Source organism: Colius striatus, chromosome 11 (assembly GCF_028858725.1).
Source record: "Colius striatus isolate bColStr4 chromosome 11, bColStr4.1.hap1, whole genome shotgun sequence".
Taxonomy (NCBI): Eukaryota; Metazoa; Chordata; class Aves; order Coliiformes; family Coliidae; genus Colius; species Colius striatus.
Window position 1 is genome coordinate 23,441,479 of NC_084769.1, and position 19,424 is coordinate 23,460,902.

Consider the following 19,424-nt stretch of genomic DNA (forward strand, 5'->3'; position numbering starts at 1 on the left):
CAAGAAATGTGAAGTTTTTAAAACTGAAGAGACAGTATTTGCGTACTGTGATGCTCCCTGAAAGGCAGCTAGTGATATGTAGGGGAATACTTGCAAATTGAAAACTAACCAGTTAAAAATGTTAGACGTATGTGTACATCTTCTTATTCTGTAACACTGAATTCCCCTCAGTACCATCAAAGGAAGACAGATCAGATTAACAGCAGTTACCATGAGGAAAAAAAATATATATTACATGGAAAAATTATTTTTGTCTTGTTTCCAGTGACTCTTATTTTTGTTACACTATGGTTTTAGAACTTCCAGTTAGCACAAGTATTATGTGAAGTGGGTTTAGATGTGAAGGCAGCTTTTTCTCTCTGCTAATGAAATCTTTCTTAAAGGCTATTCTATAATTACACTTGTGGCTTGGTGGATAATGCCTTGTTCTCATATGCAAGTCATTTGATTCCTCTGGTGCCTCATAACACTCTAAGAAGCCTGGACTCTTGCAGTGTGACTCATGCTGTAGCTTATTTTACTGCATATTCTATACAAAGACTTTCTTTGAACAAGTGGATACACAGTATCAAAGTGGCAATAACAAGCTTTGTCTGTCTTGTTTCACCAGAGGAAGAGCCCTACACAAATAGACTGAAGTGTAGGTCATGGCAAATTAGGTAGCCCTTCAATTCAGACGTGTTCTAACTCTAGTATTACCAGTGACCTCGTCTTCTAAAGAGATTGAAAGTCCCGTCCCAGCATAGCAATATACTTGCTTCAAGAATTAATCATTCTCCTTGCTGTCAGAAAAAAGGTGAAGTATAGCAGATTACTTCTCAATAAAACCTGCCTCTTCTCTATCAGGAGTGCGGATGTGTTTTTCACCACTGCAACAGCAGGTGATAGCAATGCATTTCAAGTCAGAGCTGCCTGTTCCGATGCTTAGCACTGAGATACAGCGTTTCCACAAAAGCTTGAAAAATTACAGCTTTAGGACACCAGTGTGGTCAAAATGAAAACACTTAGAAGAATTACTATTGAAAAGAATTGAAGTTGCAAAATGATTTGGGGATATTATATTATCACATCCAATGAAAATTATTGAAAAGTTTTTTTGTGTGAGTGGAAGGACTGAAAAATCTTATTTCCTTTCTGTTTTTACTCTTTCCTGCAACTAAAACTTACCATAACTTCCATGACGTATCTGCTTGGCAGTAGCCAATGTATGTGGTGATTGGAGGTACACCTGCAAGGATTAGCCAACCCCTGTGTATGCACAGACTAGACAGCGGGCTGTTAACCTGTGGAGTAGGTGACAGCTATTGGTGACACTATGTTTGGGACCTCCCTCCTATCACTAGTTTTTGTTCAGCTTCTAGGACTTGTTTGAGCTCCATCTCAAATCCGGTTAAAGTTTTTCCGCTGGAATCAAAAAGTTACTGGAAGAAGGGAGAAAAAGGAGGAATTTTGTGCTGGGCAAAGTGGTATCATTAGGAAAATGGAGGAGCAGAACAGAGTCTTTGTATGCACAGTTGAGTATAGCAGGTCTGGCACATTGTGGCCACGATTATAACACAAGCAACAATTAAAGTTTGTTTGGGTATGCTATTCTTGAGAAGGCTGGGGAAATAATCAGGGATTGTTCAGTGCAAGAGAAATGGACAGAAAAATGAGTGGACAAGATGTCTCCTCTCAGTTGCCACTGCACAGCCAGAGCCAGAGTTTTTTATTGCATCCTCCTAGCAAGGCCTTTTCAAGAGAATTTTGTGATGTCTGTGTTGAGTCTCTTGGAATTTTCAAAATGTGCTCGTGCAATGTAAGTTTTCAATAATCCGTTCATCTTCATTTGATAATTCACAGATTTAAGGTCATAGTGCACTAGTATTGTGTACTTTTTTCCTCCTCTACTGAAACCCAATTTAGTCTGCTCTCCATGTAAAAACAGCTTATTTTTTATTTATTGCTGTTTGATTTGTGTAAATGTTATCCCTTGTAATACATTGTTTCCAATGAGTTATGAACATGAGAAGCAGGTGGTGGGGCCTCCCCAGCATAGCCTGATGTATTTATTTTAATATCTTTTTGTCATCATTTAAACAAACAAATAAAACATGATTCCATAAAGAAGGAGATGGAAATACAAAGGTATCTATGAAGTGAAGTATTGAAAGCAATGAACTAGAGAGATGGTTTAGTTTCAAAATGAAGAGTCTATTGTACATCTTGACTGTATTCAACATATCCATCTAATGGGGTAGGTTGAGGTTTCAGGATGCTAATGAACTTAATTTTAGCCAAGTGCAAGGGGGTACCCAGAAGAAATGGCTTCTTGCCCAAGCACAACAGAAATATAAAAGTTCAAAACATTGATTCAGTCCCTAGTGAGTTTGCAATCTAATAGATAACTTCTAAAACCAGGTATAAGTTTTAGAATATACTTTTAAAAACCAAGCTTTCAGAATGGCAAACTAAGTGCCACAAATGTTTCACTGAGAGCATCTTTAGGCCAGTTTGACAGTTGTCTCTCTTCCCCAGAAGCCAGTACTTGGATATTGGTGCTGGCAGGTTTCGGATGCTTAACTTTGGCAAATTGTTTCTAGAGTGGTGTTAGCACATCAATTGGCTTTCTTTATTGCCTCTCAGATGTGGAAGTTTCTTGCTAAATTGCCTCACAGAACTGCTGTGTTGTTACAATTGATTGTATACAGTATTCCATCATCATCATTTGTGTAATGCTTCCACGTGAACTAAATAGTAGTAACTGTGTCTCTGTTTATGTCTAGTTAGACCTCTGTTTGTGATAGCAGTGACTCAGTTTCTTTATTAGTTGCATCCCTTTTTGGTGGTATAGCTTTAGTTCAAGAATGTTAACAAATATCTCTTTCATATGAGGGAGTGCTTCCTAAGGCATTTTTGTTTCTGCCTTTGGAAGTCCTACAGTGCATGCCAAAGCTGTGTACTTCTTGCTCTCAGTTACCTCGTGCTCCAATAAAGTGTTACTTGCTTTATGTGAACAAAAATCCTTGGTGTAGCATACTCTTCTTGTATTTTTTCAGTCAATTTGTGCTATTCTGCACCATTTGTGCTGTGTCACTTGTCTGCTTGCATCCTGCCTCTAGTTTGAGTAATTTTGAAATGGTATCTGAAAGGATTTGGATTTTTGGACTAGATGATCTCTGAAGGTCTCTTCCAACCCCTACCATGCTATGATTCTATAATTTTTACCCAGCAGCATTAATCTGCGAAAATGTTCTGTAGTTTTTTTGAAGTCACTCCTGAGAATAGTTTGGACTCTACTTGGTTAATGTTATTTTAATTCTTTAAAACTCACATTTTCTATCCTTTCTTTTTCTAATTTTGCTTGTGACTGGCATACCAGTGCCACAAGGTAGAAATTAACAAATATAAATAATTCTTCACTATAGAAAATAAAGACTAACTTGTGAAATTGACAGAAACTTGATTTTGTGTTTTGTGCTGTTCATCTCAATCTGTAGAATCATAGAATCATAGAATGGTAGGGATTGGAAGGGACTTCTAAAGATCATCTAGTCCAACCCCCGTGCTCAAGCAAGTCTGTCTAGATGAGGTCACTCAGGAATGTGTGTGGGTGGGTTTTGAAAACCTCCAGAGAAAGAGACTCCACAGCCTCCGTAGGCAGCTTGTGCCAGTGCTCTGTCACCCTTCCAGCAAAGAAATTTCTCCTTAAGTGAAACTTTTTGTGTTCCGACTTTTGTCCATTACCCCTGTTCCTATCACTGGACACTGCAGAAAAAAGGGCCATCCCATCCTCTTGACATATACCTTTTAAATACTTTTAAGTATTAATAAGATCCCCCCTCAGTCTCCTCCAGGCTGAACAGACCCAGGTCCTGCAGCCTTTCCTCATAAGTAAGATGCTTCAGTCCCCTGATCATCTTGGTGGCCCTGTGCTGGACTCTCTTGAGAAATTCCCTGTCCCTCTTGAGCTGGGGAGCTCAGAACTGGACACAAGACTCCAGATGAGGCCTCACCAGGGCAAAGAAGGGGAGGAGAACCTCCCTTGACCTGCTGGCTACACTCTTCTTGATGAATCCCAGGATGCCATTGGCTTTCTTGGCCACAAGGTCACATTGCTGGCTTTAAGTCTTAACTGTCTGAATGACAGCTAGGTTTAAGGAGCCTAGCTTCTGCCTATTGTGAAATTGCTTATATATTTCTAAGACATCAACAGGTAGAACCACTTCTGCAGTGGCAACAGAGATAGAAAAGAATTAATTTATTAGGCGTATCCATAAGCCTGTTCTCTCCTGCAGTCTGTTCACTCCTTGTGGCATCTCTGTTCAGTGGACTGAAGGAGTCTGTTTAGGCTATGTATTACAGTAGCCTCTTACCCTTCGCCTGTTGCTCCCTAAAACATTTCCACTTTCTTCCTTCTTATCTTCTTGTGCATACCTCCATTCCTCAATTGTCCCCTCTCAGGATGAGGTTTGAAAACATTTCTGGGACTGAAGTGAAATGAATAATATTACTTTACATTTTGCCTAAAGAATGGATAATGTGAGAAACGTCCACAGCAAAACTCTGGGTTAAAATCACAGAACAGCATTTGTTGTGTGGGCTTTTTTAGTTTTGGTGAGAGACTGGCAGCTAAATTAAATGTCTTTGGTTTGAGGAAGTCACTTGCACTGATTCCAGTCAGAAGGAAAAAACTTGACAATTACCCCATCCAAATAAGGATGTTGCATTGCAGATTGTTAATGCAGTTTACTTAATCTCTATGGTATGGCACATCTGAATCACGTTTATTAACGTTACTTGCATTTCAGTGAGTCATTCCCATCCAATACTGTTGATATCTTCAGACAACATGCTGTTGTACAAGTCTCTCAGAAGAGCCTGTGTTTCACAGGGCTTTATAGAGAACTTCAAACATGAGGGCCTTGAGATGTTGGACTGTGCGTGAGGATAACTGTGCCTAACTAAACACTGTGTTTTAAACTAGCTGAAATATTATTGTAAACTCTATTGGGAGAGTACCAGAGGCCATATTTATTATATTACACTGTGCAGAAAGAGATTCCATATTTGAGCAGCTGGACTCATGAAAGATTTATGAGAGCAAGAGAAGTCCAGTGGTGCCATTGCACTGACTGCTGACTAAGCTGGAGGCCCAGATATTTTGGGGTCCTGTTAAGTGATACCAGTCTAATTGCGAATGATTTTCCATATCACAGAATCACAGAATCTTGAGAGTTGGAAGGGACCTTGAAAGATCATCTAGTCAAACCTCTCAGCCAGAGCAGTACCACCTAGAGTAGGTCACACAGGAACTCATCCAGGTTGGTTTTGAATGTCCACAGAGAAACAGACTCAACAACCCATCTGGGCACCCTGTTCCAGTGCTCCATCACCCTCACAGTGAAGAAGTTTTTCCTTGTATTTCTTTGGAATAAGGGGCTTGTACCCGTTGCCCCTTATCCTTCTTGTGTCAGGGTACACTCTTTTCCATGCACTGGAAGGAGTAGAATGCATTCAATTATACTTCCTGAATTACGTTTTTCTCTAAGTTTTCTCTCTTTATTGTGTATTATACTTATTGATTTGTTTTCATATCAGTACTACTGACTGAGCTTTTTAAACATCTCACACTGTAATCACAAGGATATTTAAAAAGCACTGAAGAAAGGAGAAGTGAAGAAAGTAAGCTGTTTATGAACAATGGATAAAGCCAGCACTGCACACAGTGTCAACATAAGACCAACGTGTCATTTAAATTGCACTTAAGACCTATTTTTAGGACTTGAGTACTGCACAGTCCTTGTGGTGACCTTACAGAATTTCACTACAGAGGTACATGACTTTAGCCCAGTCAGCGCACAACCTGCGCTGGGAAGTTTGCAGCTTTTCTCTCAGCGGTACATACCTAGTTCCACCTACATTTCTTCAGATTAAACCTTTTTCATAACATTCATGCAAAGATATGTTGGTCTAGTATCAGACCTTTTGTATTTGCACAGTGGCTGTCTCAGAGTGGAACAGTAACTCAGTTTAGAGGCTCTTCTAGGCACTTCTCTAGGATGTTTTGCTTGTTCATTGACAGCCAGCTGAATATGAGCCATCTGTGTGCTCAAGAAGGTCAATGGCATCCTGGCTTGTATCAGAAATAGTGTGACCAGCAGGGCCAGGACAGTGATTGTCCCTTTGTATACAGTGATGGTGAGGCAGCACCTTGAATACTGTGTTCAGTTCTGGGCCCCTCACTACAAGAAGGTGCTGGAGTGTGTCCAGAAACTGGCAACAAAGCTGGTGAAGGGTCTGGAGAACAAGGCTGATGAGGAGTGGCCGAGGGAGCTTGGAATATTTAGGCTGGAGAAGAGGAGGCTGAGGGGAGACATGAGTGAGTTGTTAAACACTGGAGCAGGCTGCCCAGGGAGGTGGTTAAGTCACCATCCCTGGAGATACTGAAAAGCCACATAGATGAAGTGCTGAGGGACATGGTTTAGTGATGGGCTTGGCAGTATTAAGTTAGTTGTTGAACTTGATGATCTTAAAAGTCTTTTTCAGCCAAAATGATTCTGTGGTTCTCTGCAGGTTAAAATATGTGATCAAAACCAAGGCTCACGTGTTGCTGTGATTACAGAATTTACCATTTTGTCGAAGCAACTTACAAACATGAATGTTTTCCTGGTGTGACATTTTGTCTCAGCTGAAGCTGTCTTCCAGAAAAATGGTAAAGATCAGTTCAGGGAGGCATGCCATATGGAAGGAATAGCGTAGGAGGCAGCCCATAGCTGCCCAGCCTCATCCTGTTTTTGCAAGTCTCATATTACCTGTCTCTCATCTTCCTTCTGCACTATCTTCTTGCACAGCATATCCAGACTGAGCTCACCTGAAGGAGCACATCTTTGCTTCTCTCATTAAAAATAGCATATCTGAAAATAGGAGGTGAGACTACTTGAAGGTAAAAGGAAGTCTTTTGTGCCCAGATCTTGAGGAAGTTATTTTTTGAAAAGATTTTCCTTGTGCATGATACACGAGATGATGCCAGCTTGATCTAAGTACTGTCAATGTAGGTTTAAAGGTGAGCTGTAGTGTTAAAAAAAATTAAGTTCAAAGAGTACCCTTTTTCTTAGTAGTTTTGCTCTTTGTTTTCAAGACATATTTGCTAGCTTTGCTAATAAAGATGCAGGTTTCCAATTGTTAGTCTCACGGAAGAGTCTGAAGAGGAGTAAGGTTCTGTTCTGCCTCTTGCATCATTCAGAAAAGACCTCTCTCCTACAAGTGATAAGGAGAAGAAAGGAGAGCACTGCCTTATTTTCTGATATTGTATTGAATTCAAAGCATCGCAGATGAGAATCATCATAATCTGATTTTAAAGTGAACAGATTCAACATAGATATCACTGTGAAAAAGTAAATGTGGAATTGTGTAATGCTGTTTTTCAGCTGCTTTCAGAAACTTGAACTTCATGATAAAGGTAGTTAAATTGTTTGGGATTTTTTTCCCCCTATAAATACATTATCTATTCTATGGTTACACAAGTGTAGTAAAAGAAAACATATAAATCAAGTAGATTGTTTGGGGGTTTTTTGTCTTCTTTTAAATACATGCGGTCTTTCCCACCCCTCCCAACCAAGTCCTGTCTCCACCCAACTGCATTTCCTAAGTGGATTCCTCTAGGAGACAGAATCAGAGGGTTGCATGATGTAATTTCTATATTTAAATTAGATGAGGCAGAATAGGCTGTGTAATTTATTTAATCACTGCTCATGCTTTAATTTCCTTGGATTTGATTTTTTGCAGTGCAGTCTTATCTTTGGGTTTGTATCTGGTAGCCAGCTCTGCTATTTGGCATGATATCAGGGAGCTGGGTGCATTTTTCTTTTCAACTAAAACTCAAGGGGGCTCTGTGATCAATTCTGCACACAGACCTTTTCAAGCATGATAAATTGATTTAAATGGGAATGTGACAGAAAAATAAATGTCTCTAAAACAAAGAGATCAAATCAAATCTAAAGCATAGTTGATTAGAGCCATAGAAAAACATTCCCAAAATGGTAAATAGGTAAATAAATGGAAGAGATGCAAATTCATCTGCTATTACATAAACCATACTAATTCTGGGATCAGGATTCAGCGATTTCAGTACAGGCATTTCCTGTATTTATTTTATCTAAGTATGACTAAATGGCACTTCACATCTGCTATTTCAGGCCTTGTCTCTCTCATTTTAATGACTTGATAGATTGTCGTGTAATAAACAGTCTCTGTTCAGTAAGTTGTGGTAAAATCTTCATATGATTCATTTTCTGTTTTTTCATAATACCTAAAGATATGTTTTCACTACTGTAGAGTTAATTTTTCCTAATTTGTCCTTATCCTTTCCTTTATAAATACCTTAATTCTGTTCTCTTAGCTATTCTGTGAATGACAGTGAGTATATATATTCTGTGAATGACAAAGGCAATTAGTAATACACAGGACATTTGATGTTCTGGAGTGGAGTACCAGCACCAAGCAATGATTTACCATCCAAAGTTAAACAGTCATGGGTCAGGTACTTTTACTGTTATCCAGTTAAGTGGCATGGACATAAAATGTAAGGAAATTTTTGATTGAGCTTGCTTAGTAGTACACTTAGTAATTTAAAATGTACTAAGAAAACAGTTTCTGAAAGCGGAGTCTCAGCACATACTGTTGGGCAGTAGCAAGTGTGTTGCTTGATTTCCCCTTTGTAACAAGATTTGGGTAAAAAACAACTATGAATATGATTATCAACTGGGGGTCTTTTTTTGTGTAAAATTCCATAAGGACATTAGGCACTTTTTATTGGAAAACACTAGTGGATAGCATACAGATGACTGGCAATTTTATCTGTCCATTAGTTTTGTGAAGAGCAATCTTTGGAGCATCAAGTCTAAAGGCAAAGATCTAGACTTTGAGACAGCAGGCTCACTTGATTTGGTAGGTAAAAGAATGTGCAGAGATCTTCAGGGATTGTTTCACATTTCTCCTTTTTTGTTCTGGAGAAAAGAGGAGAAACAATCCAGCATGGGAGTGCACCTTTGTGGATAATGCTCACAAGGGAAGTAATTTATTGCCAAAATGATATGAGTGGTGCAGCCAACTTAGAGGAAGAACGGAATTATACTGAGAGCATCAATGATCAATTATTTATTGTCAAAAGAAAACAGAGAAGCTGGCCCACATTCCCAAGCTACAGCATCTATTCCCCAAGATAAACCATTGCAGGAATATGGACAGATAGTACAGGAAGATTGCAGAACTCAGGTAATCGCAGCATCTAATCAAATAGTTACACAAGATTTTGAAAAATGTGTGTGGAAGGGACACCTTGATGTTTAGACTAGGATCTGTACAACTGAAATGAATTATTTTGTGTTACTCCCAAGTTTGCAAGTAATGCAGCCTCTGCCTTGTCAAACGGCATCTGGTCAAAAGTGACACTGTGGATTGAGATTGTGAGTGGGGAAGAAAGAGAAGGAGAAAGAGAGATCAGGTGTTCAAAAAAACATATGTTATGGTCTACAAAGCCTTCTCCAATGTTACAAGCCACTCACTTCCTTGTATTTGGCCACATGTAGGTTCATCTTGGCATCAGGAAGCATCAAAAGGCAGACTTGACTCTCTAGTGCTACAGACCATCACCATGTGGGTCTGTATGGGACAGCCCATCAGATACTGCTGAATACTACTTCTGCACTTCGAGGAGTATCTGGTGTGGAATCTGCCTTCGAAACTTTAAACCCAAGAGATCATCTCTTCATCAATCCTGAGTCTTTCCTCTTAGAATGCTAGGGCTTTACTGCACAATACATATGGACAGCAAAAGCTCATCTATTCTCTTCACATCTACCTGATTTGTTTGGGAGTGTTTATATTGTACAAATCTCTCTTTTGCTCCTTCTTTCCCTTGAAGAGGTATTAGTTCTTCAGTATTTGCGGCAGAATAGAAGAGACTAAGTACAAAGATGTATTTTATGTGCCTTTATATACCTTGCATCAGAATTATAGTAATTGTCTTTCTAAACATCAGCATAGAAAAATAAACCAAATTATGTTCACAGTCTAGAGGAAAATTCATTTAGTCAGGAGAACCTCTGGAACTAACTGCAGCTAACTGCAAGTCTAAATAAGAGCACACGAAGGAACACACCGAAAGGCCTGACAATGAGTGGCCTTAAAAACTTGTTGGTATGAAAATTCACACACAGCATCTCTCCAGTAAGGCGAGTGTGCAATTCTCTTTCCTCTTTTCCCCTATCACCAATTGTTCCTTGTCAGCACTTTTCTGTGCTTTAGTAGTGGCTGAAAAGGTCTCGTTAATTTTCACCACTTCATGGATATGAGGCGGTCAGTAACTGGAAGAAAAAATACTGTCTTGATTACTCATGCTGTCAGATGAAATGCAGGAAGTGTCTGATCTTTAAGCTGTTGCATGATAGAGTTTGTAAATTTCTAGAATTCTGAAGACAGAGTGAATAGGTCACTGAGTGTAGTTTTAAAACCTACTGTCATGTTAGATTTACAGAACTTGAAGACTTCTGGTAGTAAACAAGCTTATGATGATTTGGTAACTGTTGCTGTCTTTCATAAGGAAAGCCTTTGCAGAGTTCATACCACCAGTGGAATACATTTTCAAGAGCCTTTTGTGAATACTTAGTCTGTTAATCTTCAGGATTATTTCAAATGCCACCCACTAGTACAATTTAATTTATTGTATTTTATTTTCATTTACAGACATTATGGTAACAAGATAGGTCTCACAGTCAGTATTGTGTTTTCTTCATTATCTCAGTTTTCAGAGATCTCATGCTTGGAACTTCATTACTCCATCTGATACTGTGAATCTTTATGCCATAACTTAACGTCTGTTGTTGCATACTTAGGTTTCCCAGAAAACAGCATTTCCCTGACTTCTTGACAAATAAGTGTCCCTTGACATTTAATTTGGCTGATGACGTGTGACAATATTAGGTGTAAATTATAGCTCCTGTTTCAGCCCACAAACTCCACTGAGGTATCTTAATGGGAGACCATGTGTAGGCAATCATATTAGCCTTCCCTTCAGATACCCAGAAATAGGTGGTGGTTTCAGTTATGCAGAGGTCCCTTGAAGGAGTCTGAGCAACTGAGCTTTTTGAGATCATGTCTTGAATTAGTGCTTCTTCTGGTAATGCTGCCTGAACTTCTTCAAAGGCAGTGCTACTCACTGGGCTTGCTGTACCAGGCTCATAAGTAGATTCATCCCATGGAAGAGTGAGACCTTCATGTGAAAGATGTCAGAGTTGAAGTCCTTGGCAGCCTGTGCATTTGTTCCTGGTGGGCTTTGGCATCCTGAGCATGAGATGGGACTGAAGGGGCTTGGATGCCTCCTTTAAAGTGTTATATGCAATTCTGTATTATTCTAACTGTAGGTAGGATAGATGTAGGTATACCTGCCTGCAGATAAGATAGCCCCCCAAGTGTTTTGGGAATTATATGGTGTGTTCTATGTTTCATTTCATGAGAAGAATAATTGGGAAAAATATTAGAGTATTTGTCAGAAGGGAGACTGCCATGCACTGTATGATGACTGTGGATGTGGTATAGGAAATGAAAGAGAAAATTACTGTCATCCTACAATTCAGGTTCCTTATCAAGGTGAATTAAATGGGGACTATTAATGTATTTCTGGGAAAATACTGCTTTGGGAAAAAACAGAAAAAAGAAACTAATATCATCTGAACAGTGAGGAAGAACAAAAGAAAAAATAATCAGTAAGATTTGACTTTATCACATCCCAAATGAAACATTTCAATTTTCAATTTCTAAATCACATGTCAAGATTAAATTCAGTAGAAAGTAGAACAAAACATTTATCTACTGTTTGAATAAAGTGTTATTTCACCTCTTCTGAAATGCTTTCCTTTTTTTCATTTGGCCAACCAAAATGAGTTTTTCCCTTGTTTTGTGTGTGTGATTTCCTAGTTGAACCAAGAAAATAAATATTTCTCACATTCTTCCTCTCACTGAGTTTCAGGCATAGGACTACATGCAGAGTGTAGGGATGTGAATGGTTTGGGAAAGAAAACAGGAGAACTTTATCCTCAAATGAAGTTGCATATTTTTTTGTGTGACTGACCAGGGATATAACATAGTTTTGTTCCTGTGAGTTTTCAGCTGGATTATGGGTGATTCAAATAATACGTTACTAAGCTTTAGGGTGTAATAGCTTGTCTAAAAAAGGATTGGGTTGTTAAGATCGATGTAATCTTTGTAGCTTTTGTTGTTATTTAGAATGCAAGCTGTTTGGTCTTTAGTGCTAGAACTGATATTTTCATATTTATTTCCAAGAAAAAGAAATGCTAAAAAGATAATTCAGGCATCTGTTAAAATCCAGTGTAATTTTTAAAATTAATACATCCAAACATCTCCACAGAATAAAGGATAAAACTTTTACATTAAAATTGTACTGAGGGAAATTTTCTCCTACATGAATTTCAGCTGGTTGGTTCTTCATGGTCAGCTCACTGCACACCCTGAGGACTGCATGGCACTGTTTATTTACGCTGATCATCAGCATCCCTGTTGCACAAGCTTGTTTTCTGACAGTTCCAAAAGGGAATTTTAATTGTTTGCCCTTAAGCATAACAGTAATATAGCATGCTTGAAAACAAAAAATGTGTCACTTATTCATTGAATGATTCGTATTTGATAAGAGAGTTTCTTCCTTTGGTGTTATTTTTTAGCTTCTGTGAGTTTCTTAAGCCCTAGGCAGAGATTTGAACCTTATTGATCATGTCACTAGCATTCACTGAAGAAAATTCACAGTTACTGACACCAGTTACAATTATGTAGTTTACAGTAGTACAAGGGACATTACTTATAGAAAGTTTCATCTGATAATACAGGTTCTGCGTGTGTACCTATAATATGTGGTGCTGGATATGTGTGTTTCATAACCTTGGAGTTTCTGAAAACAAAACTTAGTGTCTTGGAATTAAATGTTTAGTTTTTTGTACAAAATCCTGTATATTTTAAATCTGACATCAAAATTGTAGTGGTACATGTTTCACACAAATGCTTAGTTAAGTGCCTTGTCTCCATCACTATAAGAACCAAAGCTTTCTAGCTTGAGTTCGGCTGAGTAGTATAATTTCAAACAAGATTTAAAACAACCTTTATGAGAAATTACACAGCTAAGTACAATATTGATTTATTAGAACCCTCAAAGTCATGCTTTGGGGAAGATAAAAAGGGGAGTGATTTTAGCACAACTTTTGATAAAATGAAGACAGTGTGCTCCAGTCAAGAAAGCAAGCCATGTAACATTAAAAATAAAGACATGTCTGACTGCCTTAGATTGCTTGTGTGCATGTGAAGCACGAGGCAGCCAACACACAAATGTAAATACCACAGCATCCATTGAGTATCTTTATACATCTGTTCCTGACTGAAAGTGCCATCGCTGTCTTTCAGAAATATCGGCAGTATATGTCTGGACTTCTCACTCCTCCTTATGGTGTTATGGAAACTGGCTCCAACAATGACAGTAAGTATGAGAAAACAGACATCCAACATTAGAAAAAAGAGAAAAAAGAAGAAAGAGGAGGATGAAGGTCTTCTGGTGCTTGAATTTAAATGTTGAAGCTAATTCAGTATTATGACTACGTTAGTACAGAATATAGTAGGGAACACTTTGGAACTTGCCTAACTGTGTTCCCAACTGTATACAAGTGTACACAGAGCTGTGCACAAATGATAAGGCCTACTGACTTAAAACATACTTCTCGTAAGTTAACCTCAGCTGGCAACTAAACCCCATGCAGCCGCTCCTTCACTCCCTTATAGGTGGAATGGGGAGAGAATTGGAAGAGTAAAAGTGAGAAAATTCATGGGTTGAGTCAAAGACAAGTGAAACAAAAGCCATGCAAAACAAAAGCAAAGCAAACCAAGGAATTCATTCACTGCTTCCAATGAGCAGGCAGGTGTTCAGCCATTCCCAGGACAGCAGAACTCCATCACACGTAATGAGTACTTGGGAGGGGAAATGCCACCACTCCCAATGTCCCTCTCTTCCTCCATCTTCCCCTAGCTTTATATGCCAAGGATGATGGTCATATGATGTGGGATCTTTGGCCAGGCAGCTCCTTGTCCACTCCCAGCCTACTTGCTGATGGGGTGAGAAGCAGAAAAGGCCTTGCATCTGGACTGTGTGCAAGCCCTGCTCCTCAGTAACAAAAACATCCCTGAAATACCAACACTGTTTCTAGCACAAATCCAAAATGGGGCCCCAATACTAGCTACGAAGAAGAAAATTAACTCTACCTCAGTCAAAACCAGCTCAATACTGTATGACGTCACATAACAACTGATTATAGCAATACTAGTTAGTGCAAACTCAATGTCATGTTTGAATTCCAGGTACTAAACTGCAGATAATGTTAAATGAAAAAATAGAAATAATTCCTGTTTGCATATCTCAAATACTAAGTTGTGAGAACGGTCTGTAGTTAGCAAGCTGTTTATAGTATTTACACAAGTTAACTTTTCATCTTTTTTGTGTTCACAAGAGAAAACATTTCTCTGAATAAATCAGTTTTACTCTTAAAAAACTGTAGATCAATGTGTACATTATCAAAGTATTGAATACTCCAATTCTCTATTCTGTTGGTAAATATTTCCACTGTTACTTAATGAATGTACAATATGTATTTATTTTCTATATTCTTTTTTCTTAGGAATGCCAGATAAGGACAGTATGTCAAGCAATGCGCTTTGCCAAGTTTCTAAAAACTGTAATAAGGTAAATCACACCTGGGTTTGCCTTTGTTTTTTGATGGGGGGGAGGAATTTGGCAATGAAAAATGCAAAAGTACAGCATTAAGTTAAAAATAATCAGGTGCAGATGCAAAAGCATGTGGTTGATGCATGTGAGCAAAGTGTACAAATTATATGGGTACTTTATCATATAACTGGAGAAAACTGATTTTCAGTCTTATTAGAAATTGTATCACTGCTGAAGTTTGTGTTACACTTTGATTGTCCTATCTTTGTCAGAAAGTTGCTGAGGGTAAAGAGGAAAATCAGCACTGTGACAAGACCAGTGCATATCCAGTAGATCATAAAATTCATAAATAAACCCTATTTTAAGGCTTAACTGAGTCTAAGCATTGTTCTGGCCATTTGCTCTGGGTGAACTGTAGACTGTGTTCAGAGAGCAGCTTAGCATCCCAGTTCGTCTTTGTAAAACAGTTCTGTGTCTTCAGTCTCACCAGATGAGGACCCACATGAAAGAACTCATGAATATTTCTATGCTGGGTTTGAAGTAATTATAATAGTGGATAGAAATAGTATCAGACCTTGCTGTAGAGATTATTAACTTTAAGAAATTTTTATGGCAGATGTAGGAAAGTTAGAGTAATAAACAGAAGCTTGGATGCATTCTATCTGGACATGGGAGTTTAATTGGATGCATTTGTACGATGTGTTAAAAAAGTCAGAGGTATTTTTGTTACACAAAACCCATCTCTTGATGGCAGATAAAGACAATGAGTATTTTACTGTGTTTCCTTAAAGCAAAAATAGCTACTTCCTCCCCTCACTGTCTGTCTGTCCTGCTTCCTCAAGGGTACTGACCTTTCTTGATTGTCACATTCAGCCTTTATTAAATGTATAAATGTAATGGTGTGCAGTTCCTTTTTCTAGAATCTTATTTACTAATGCTATATCACTTCCTGATGTAGCCTTATCCTGTAGGAAAATAAACATTTTTTCCATGCACTGACTAATAATTCTTAGATACTTAGCAGCTTTCATTCTGTAAGCATTTTGCAAACAGTTCTGAGTTAAGTCTCAGGGCGTCTCTAAGATGTTGGCATTTCAGCTTAACTTGGAGTTAAGCCAGATCAAGGGTCTTGCTTGACCTCTCAAGCACCAGGTGTAGAATCAAAACTAAAAGATGTATTTTCTCAAGCAGATAGAGGTAACAAAGTAAAATCATCTGTCTTTCATAGAAGATGATATACTCCGGGTAATGGGCAGTGATGCTCAGCTAATAGTGGTATACACTTGCAGGTACAAAGTATTTTAGAAACTGAGCAAAATTTAGTGATTAATACTGCTGTCAATAGCTGGGTTTTTCTAGCACAACAGGACTCTTCTCACACAAAGTAATGTTCACCTGGACAGGAGACAGAACTTGACTGGAGATCTTATTAACATTTACAAATATCTAAAGGGTGGGTGTCAGGAGGTTGGTGCATCCCTTTTTTTTTTATTGTAGCTAGCAACAGGACAAGGGGTAATGGGATGAAGCTGGAACACAAAAAGTTCCACTTAAACATAAGAAAAAACTATTTCACTGTTCAGGTGACAGAGCAGTGGCACAGGCTGCCCAGAGGGGTTGTGGAGTCTCCTTCCTTGGAGGTCTTCAAGACCCACCTGGACATGTTCCTATGTGATCTAGGTGAACCTGCTTCTGCAGGGGAGTTGGACTAGATGATCTCTAAATGTCCCTTCCAACCCCTACCAGTTTGTGATGCTGTGGGGCAAACGTTCAATGGCTTTTACAGGAATAAGGTCCTTTGCAAACCATAGGAATTTCCTTTCCAAGACATATATAGAGCAGCCATCCTTCTCCCTCCCACACTGTACAAATTTTTGTGGCAAGAAGATGAGAAAGTAAATATGTGACAGATGCTTGTCACCTTGTGACAAGCAGTCCTGGAGGAGCTCAGACAATCCTGGAGGAGCTCAGACAGTCCCATGACAAACGTGGCAGAAAAACCTACACAGCATAGAAATGGTTCATGAAGCCGTGTTATGTGGTTTTGTCATGCGACCATGTTTCTAATTATATGAAGTGAAAGGTAAATGCAGCAGAGATAAATACCCAAGTATTTTGTTTATTGCATGCAAGCTTTATTCCCATAATTTTAAACTGTACAACTGCTATAGTGGTTCCATAATATGTTGATCTTCACACACTGCAGTCAGTTTTGAATGATCAGGAAGATACTGTGATTGCAGAGCCAAATTCTCAAAATTGTTGCCAGCTTTTCAAAATAGAAAATAACAAGGTACCAGAAAACAACTCTGTGTTTGTAGATTTTGTATATATTTTGCTTATTTTAGAGTTATATATGACTGTCAAAAGGACTACTTTATATGGGAAAGGCATTCATCCAGGGAAAGGGAAGTGTTTGCAAGACATCTACAGACTGCTTTATATCTTTAGTTTTCCAGAATGATGCCTGTGAGAGTGGCAGCAAATACAGCTCCAAGAGGCCTGCAGGTTACTCTTTAATGCCCAGTAAAAGACTAAGTGAGAAACATTATGATAGTCAGAAAAAGTTCCTCAAAATCTTTCATATGCTAAGAAAACATTACAAAAACAGAAGGAGGTAACATATTCAGTACTTCTCATCTTAATGATGCATTTATTTGGCAGGAGGAATGAGGTAGGTGGGTGTTATTTTAATTTTCCAGGGAAGTTTGTGGCTATAATTAATTTTCTTCAAATGAAATTAAATATATTCCACTCTTGAAATATTAAATGCATATTTTTCCCTTTTAGCCTGTGCTGAGTCTTTTACAGGCACCAGAATAGATTATTTTCCATGTTTGCTAATTATTTTAGTTTCATCTTCATAGATTGATTTTTTTCCTCTTGTCACAGCTCTTAGTTTTTGATGAGTAACATAAGACTTTTCTTTTAATACATGCCTTGAAATTTTCTCCCCATATGAGGATATTTGGTTTTTATAGGTCATTAAAATGTCTAAAAAATTCTATTTGGAGAAGGTGGCATAGAGTTTTTTTTTACTAGACATGAATTCATTTGCATTTAGGGTTACATTATTGCACATCATTTAATGCAATATAGCAGTTAAATTGAGCATAAAATATGGAGACAGAGTATGTCCTCAGTTATATTTTAGGAAATGGAAACAAAGTCAATTTAAAGCTGTCTTACATAAGAGAAAATAACACAGCTTCATTTTTTTTTAACTAGTCTGTCTGATATCTGTACACTGGTCTCTCTAGCTCTAGTTTTTTTAAATCCTCATAGGATAGAGTTGGATGTAGCTGTATCTGTGAGATGAATATAACCCTAAAGCCAAAATGACAAAATCAATAATAATTTCAAATACATTTTTGGAAAAGATACAGAAGAGTACTTAGAACACAGGGGAGGTCGTGTTCCAGCATGCAGACAGAATAGGTAGTGGTTCTGTTTCCATATATTACCAGCAGAGCTGGCAGCAGGGTTGCATGGTGCTTCCCACTACAAGATCCTGTTCTTACAATTTGACCACTTGTTTACTGTTTACGCTGAATTTGCCATGCTGAGAGTATGCTTCTGGCTGATTTTTAAATTGAAATGGATCAAGCCTCTCTGACATTGAGGCTGGGGGAAAGTACATAACACATATTAAATAGCTTTTCCCAGTGATAACTGGCAATCCTGTCCTTCAGACTAGGAGCTCAACATTTGGGGCTTGTTGTGGCAGTAAGGAGTGCCATTTACGACCCCCTACAAAATAAACTGTACTGTTAAGCCTTGAAAAATCTCAGTTGAAACTGGCTCACTAGAGGCTCATTACAGTCTAACTGCCAGCTTGTGCACACAGGCTGTGTGCATTGCGTGTGCAGAATTCCCACACTGTTCATCTTTGGTCCTGCACTGCTTGGGTGTTCCTCTGTTGGTGCTTAACAGTTTATTGCAATCATTCATTCTAGTTGCTAGAGCAATATTTTTATTAATATAAAGTCAGACCTAATTGAAAACCCCAGTTGTTTCTCCTGTTATGCTTTTTTACACCCTACTGGTGCCTACAAGTAAAGAAACAGTCCGTTCTTCTCTGGAAACATGAGATATATGATAGTTTTACAGAAGAAGGTGTTGTAGAAATGAGTTTTAGAGACACAAGAATGCATTTGGGTAACAACAGAGGACAGACCCATTGAGAGCCTGAATGTCCACTCTCCTGTGGAATGTCATGCCAAATGGGTTTTTTTCTGCTATTAGTAAATGTCTTAAACTCCTTTTCAAACTGTGGGTGCTGTGCCTAAGACACCATAGGAATGATCCACAGAAAGAATACAACTCTGTAATTAATAGCAGTAAGTATTTAGTTAGGTAGTTGATAGTCAAAAAGTCTTAATCCTGCTAATGATAAGAGATGAAGTTTTTGCTTTCCATCACAGTCTCCGTATTGCAGTTTGCTAAAAGAACCCCTACATCCTCAAGAAACTACACAAACAAAATTCTACTTGAAAGGAAGGATGAAAAATTAAGTGCTCAAAAGTAGAGAATTTCAAGATTGGAGGCTGACTGAGCAGTGTTAATGAACTCCTCTTATCTGTTTGTTATGGTACAGACTTTGATTATCTGCTCACATATATTTTTCCTTGACACACTCCACTAAAACAAAGTTTCACCTCAAAAAACC

General features: G+C 38.3%; 1 protein-coding gene across 1 annotated transcript in view; it reads left to right on the forward strand.

Annotated features, from left to right (window-relative positions):
• RAPGEF4 (Rap guanine nucleotide exchange factor 4) overlaps positions 1-19,424 on the forward strand; it is a 151,679-nt gene that overhangs the window by 59,032 nt on the left and 73,223 nt on the right. The window contains exons 5-6 of the mRNA XM_062004607.1: positions 13,447-13,519; positions 14,709-14,773. Coding sequence (XP_061860591.1) covers positions 13,447-13,519; positions 14,709-14,773 — 138 coding nt within the window. The remainder of the gene's footprint in view (positions 1-13,446; positions 13,520-14,708; positions 14,774-19,424) is intronic.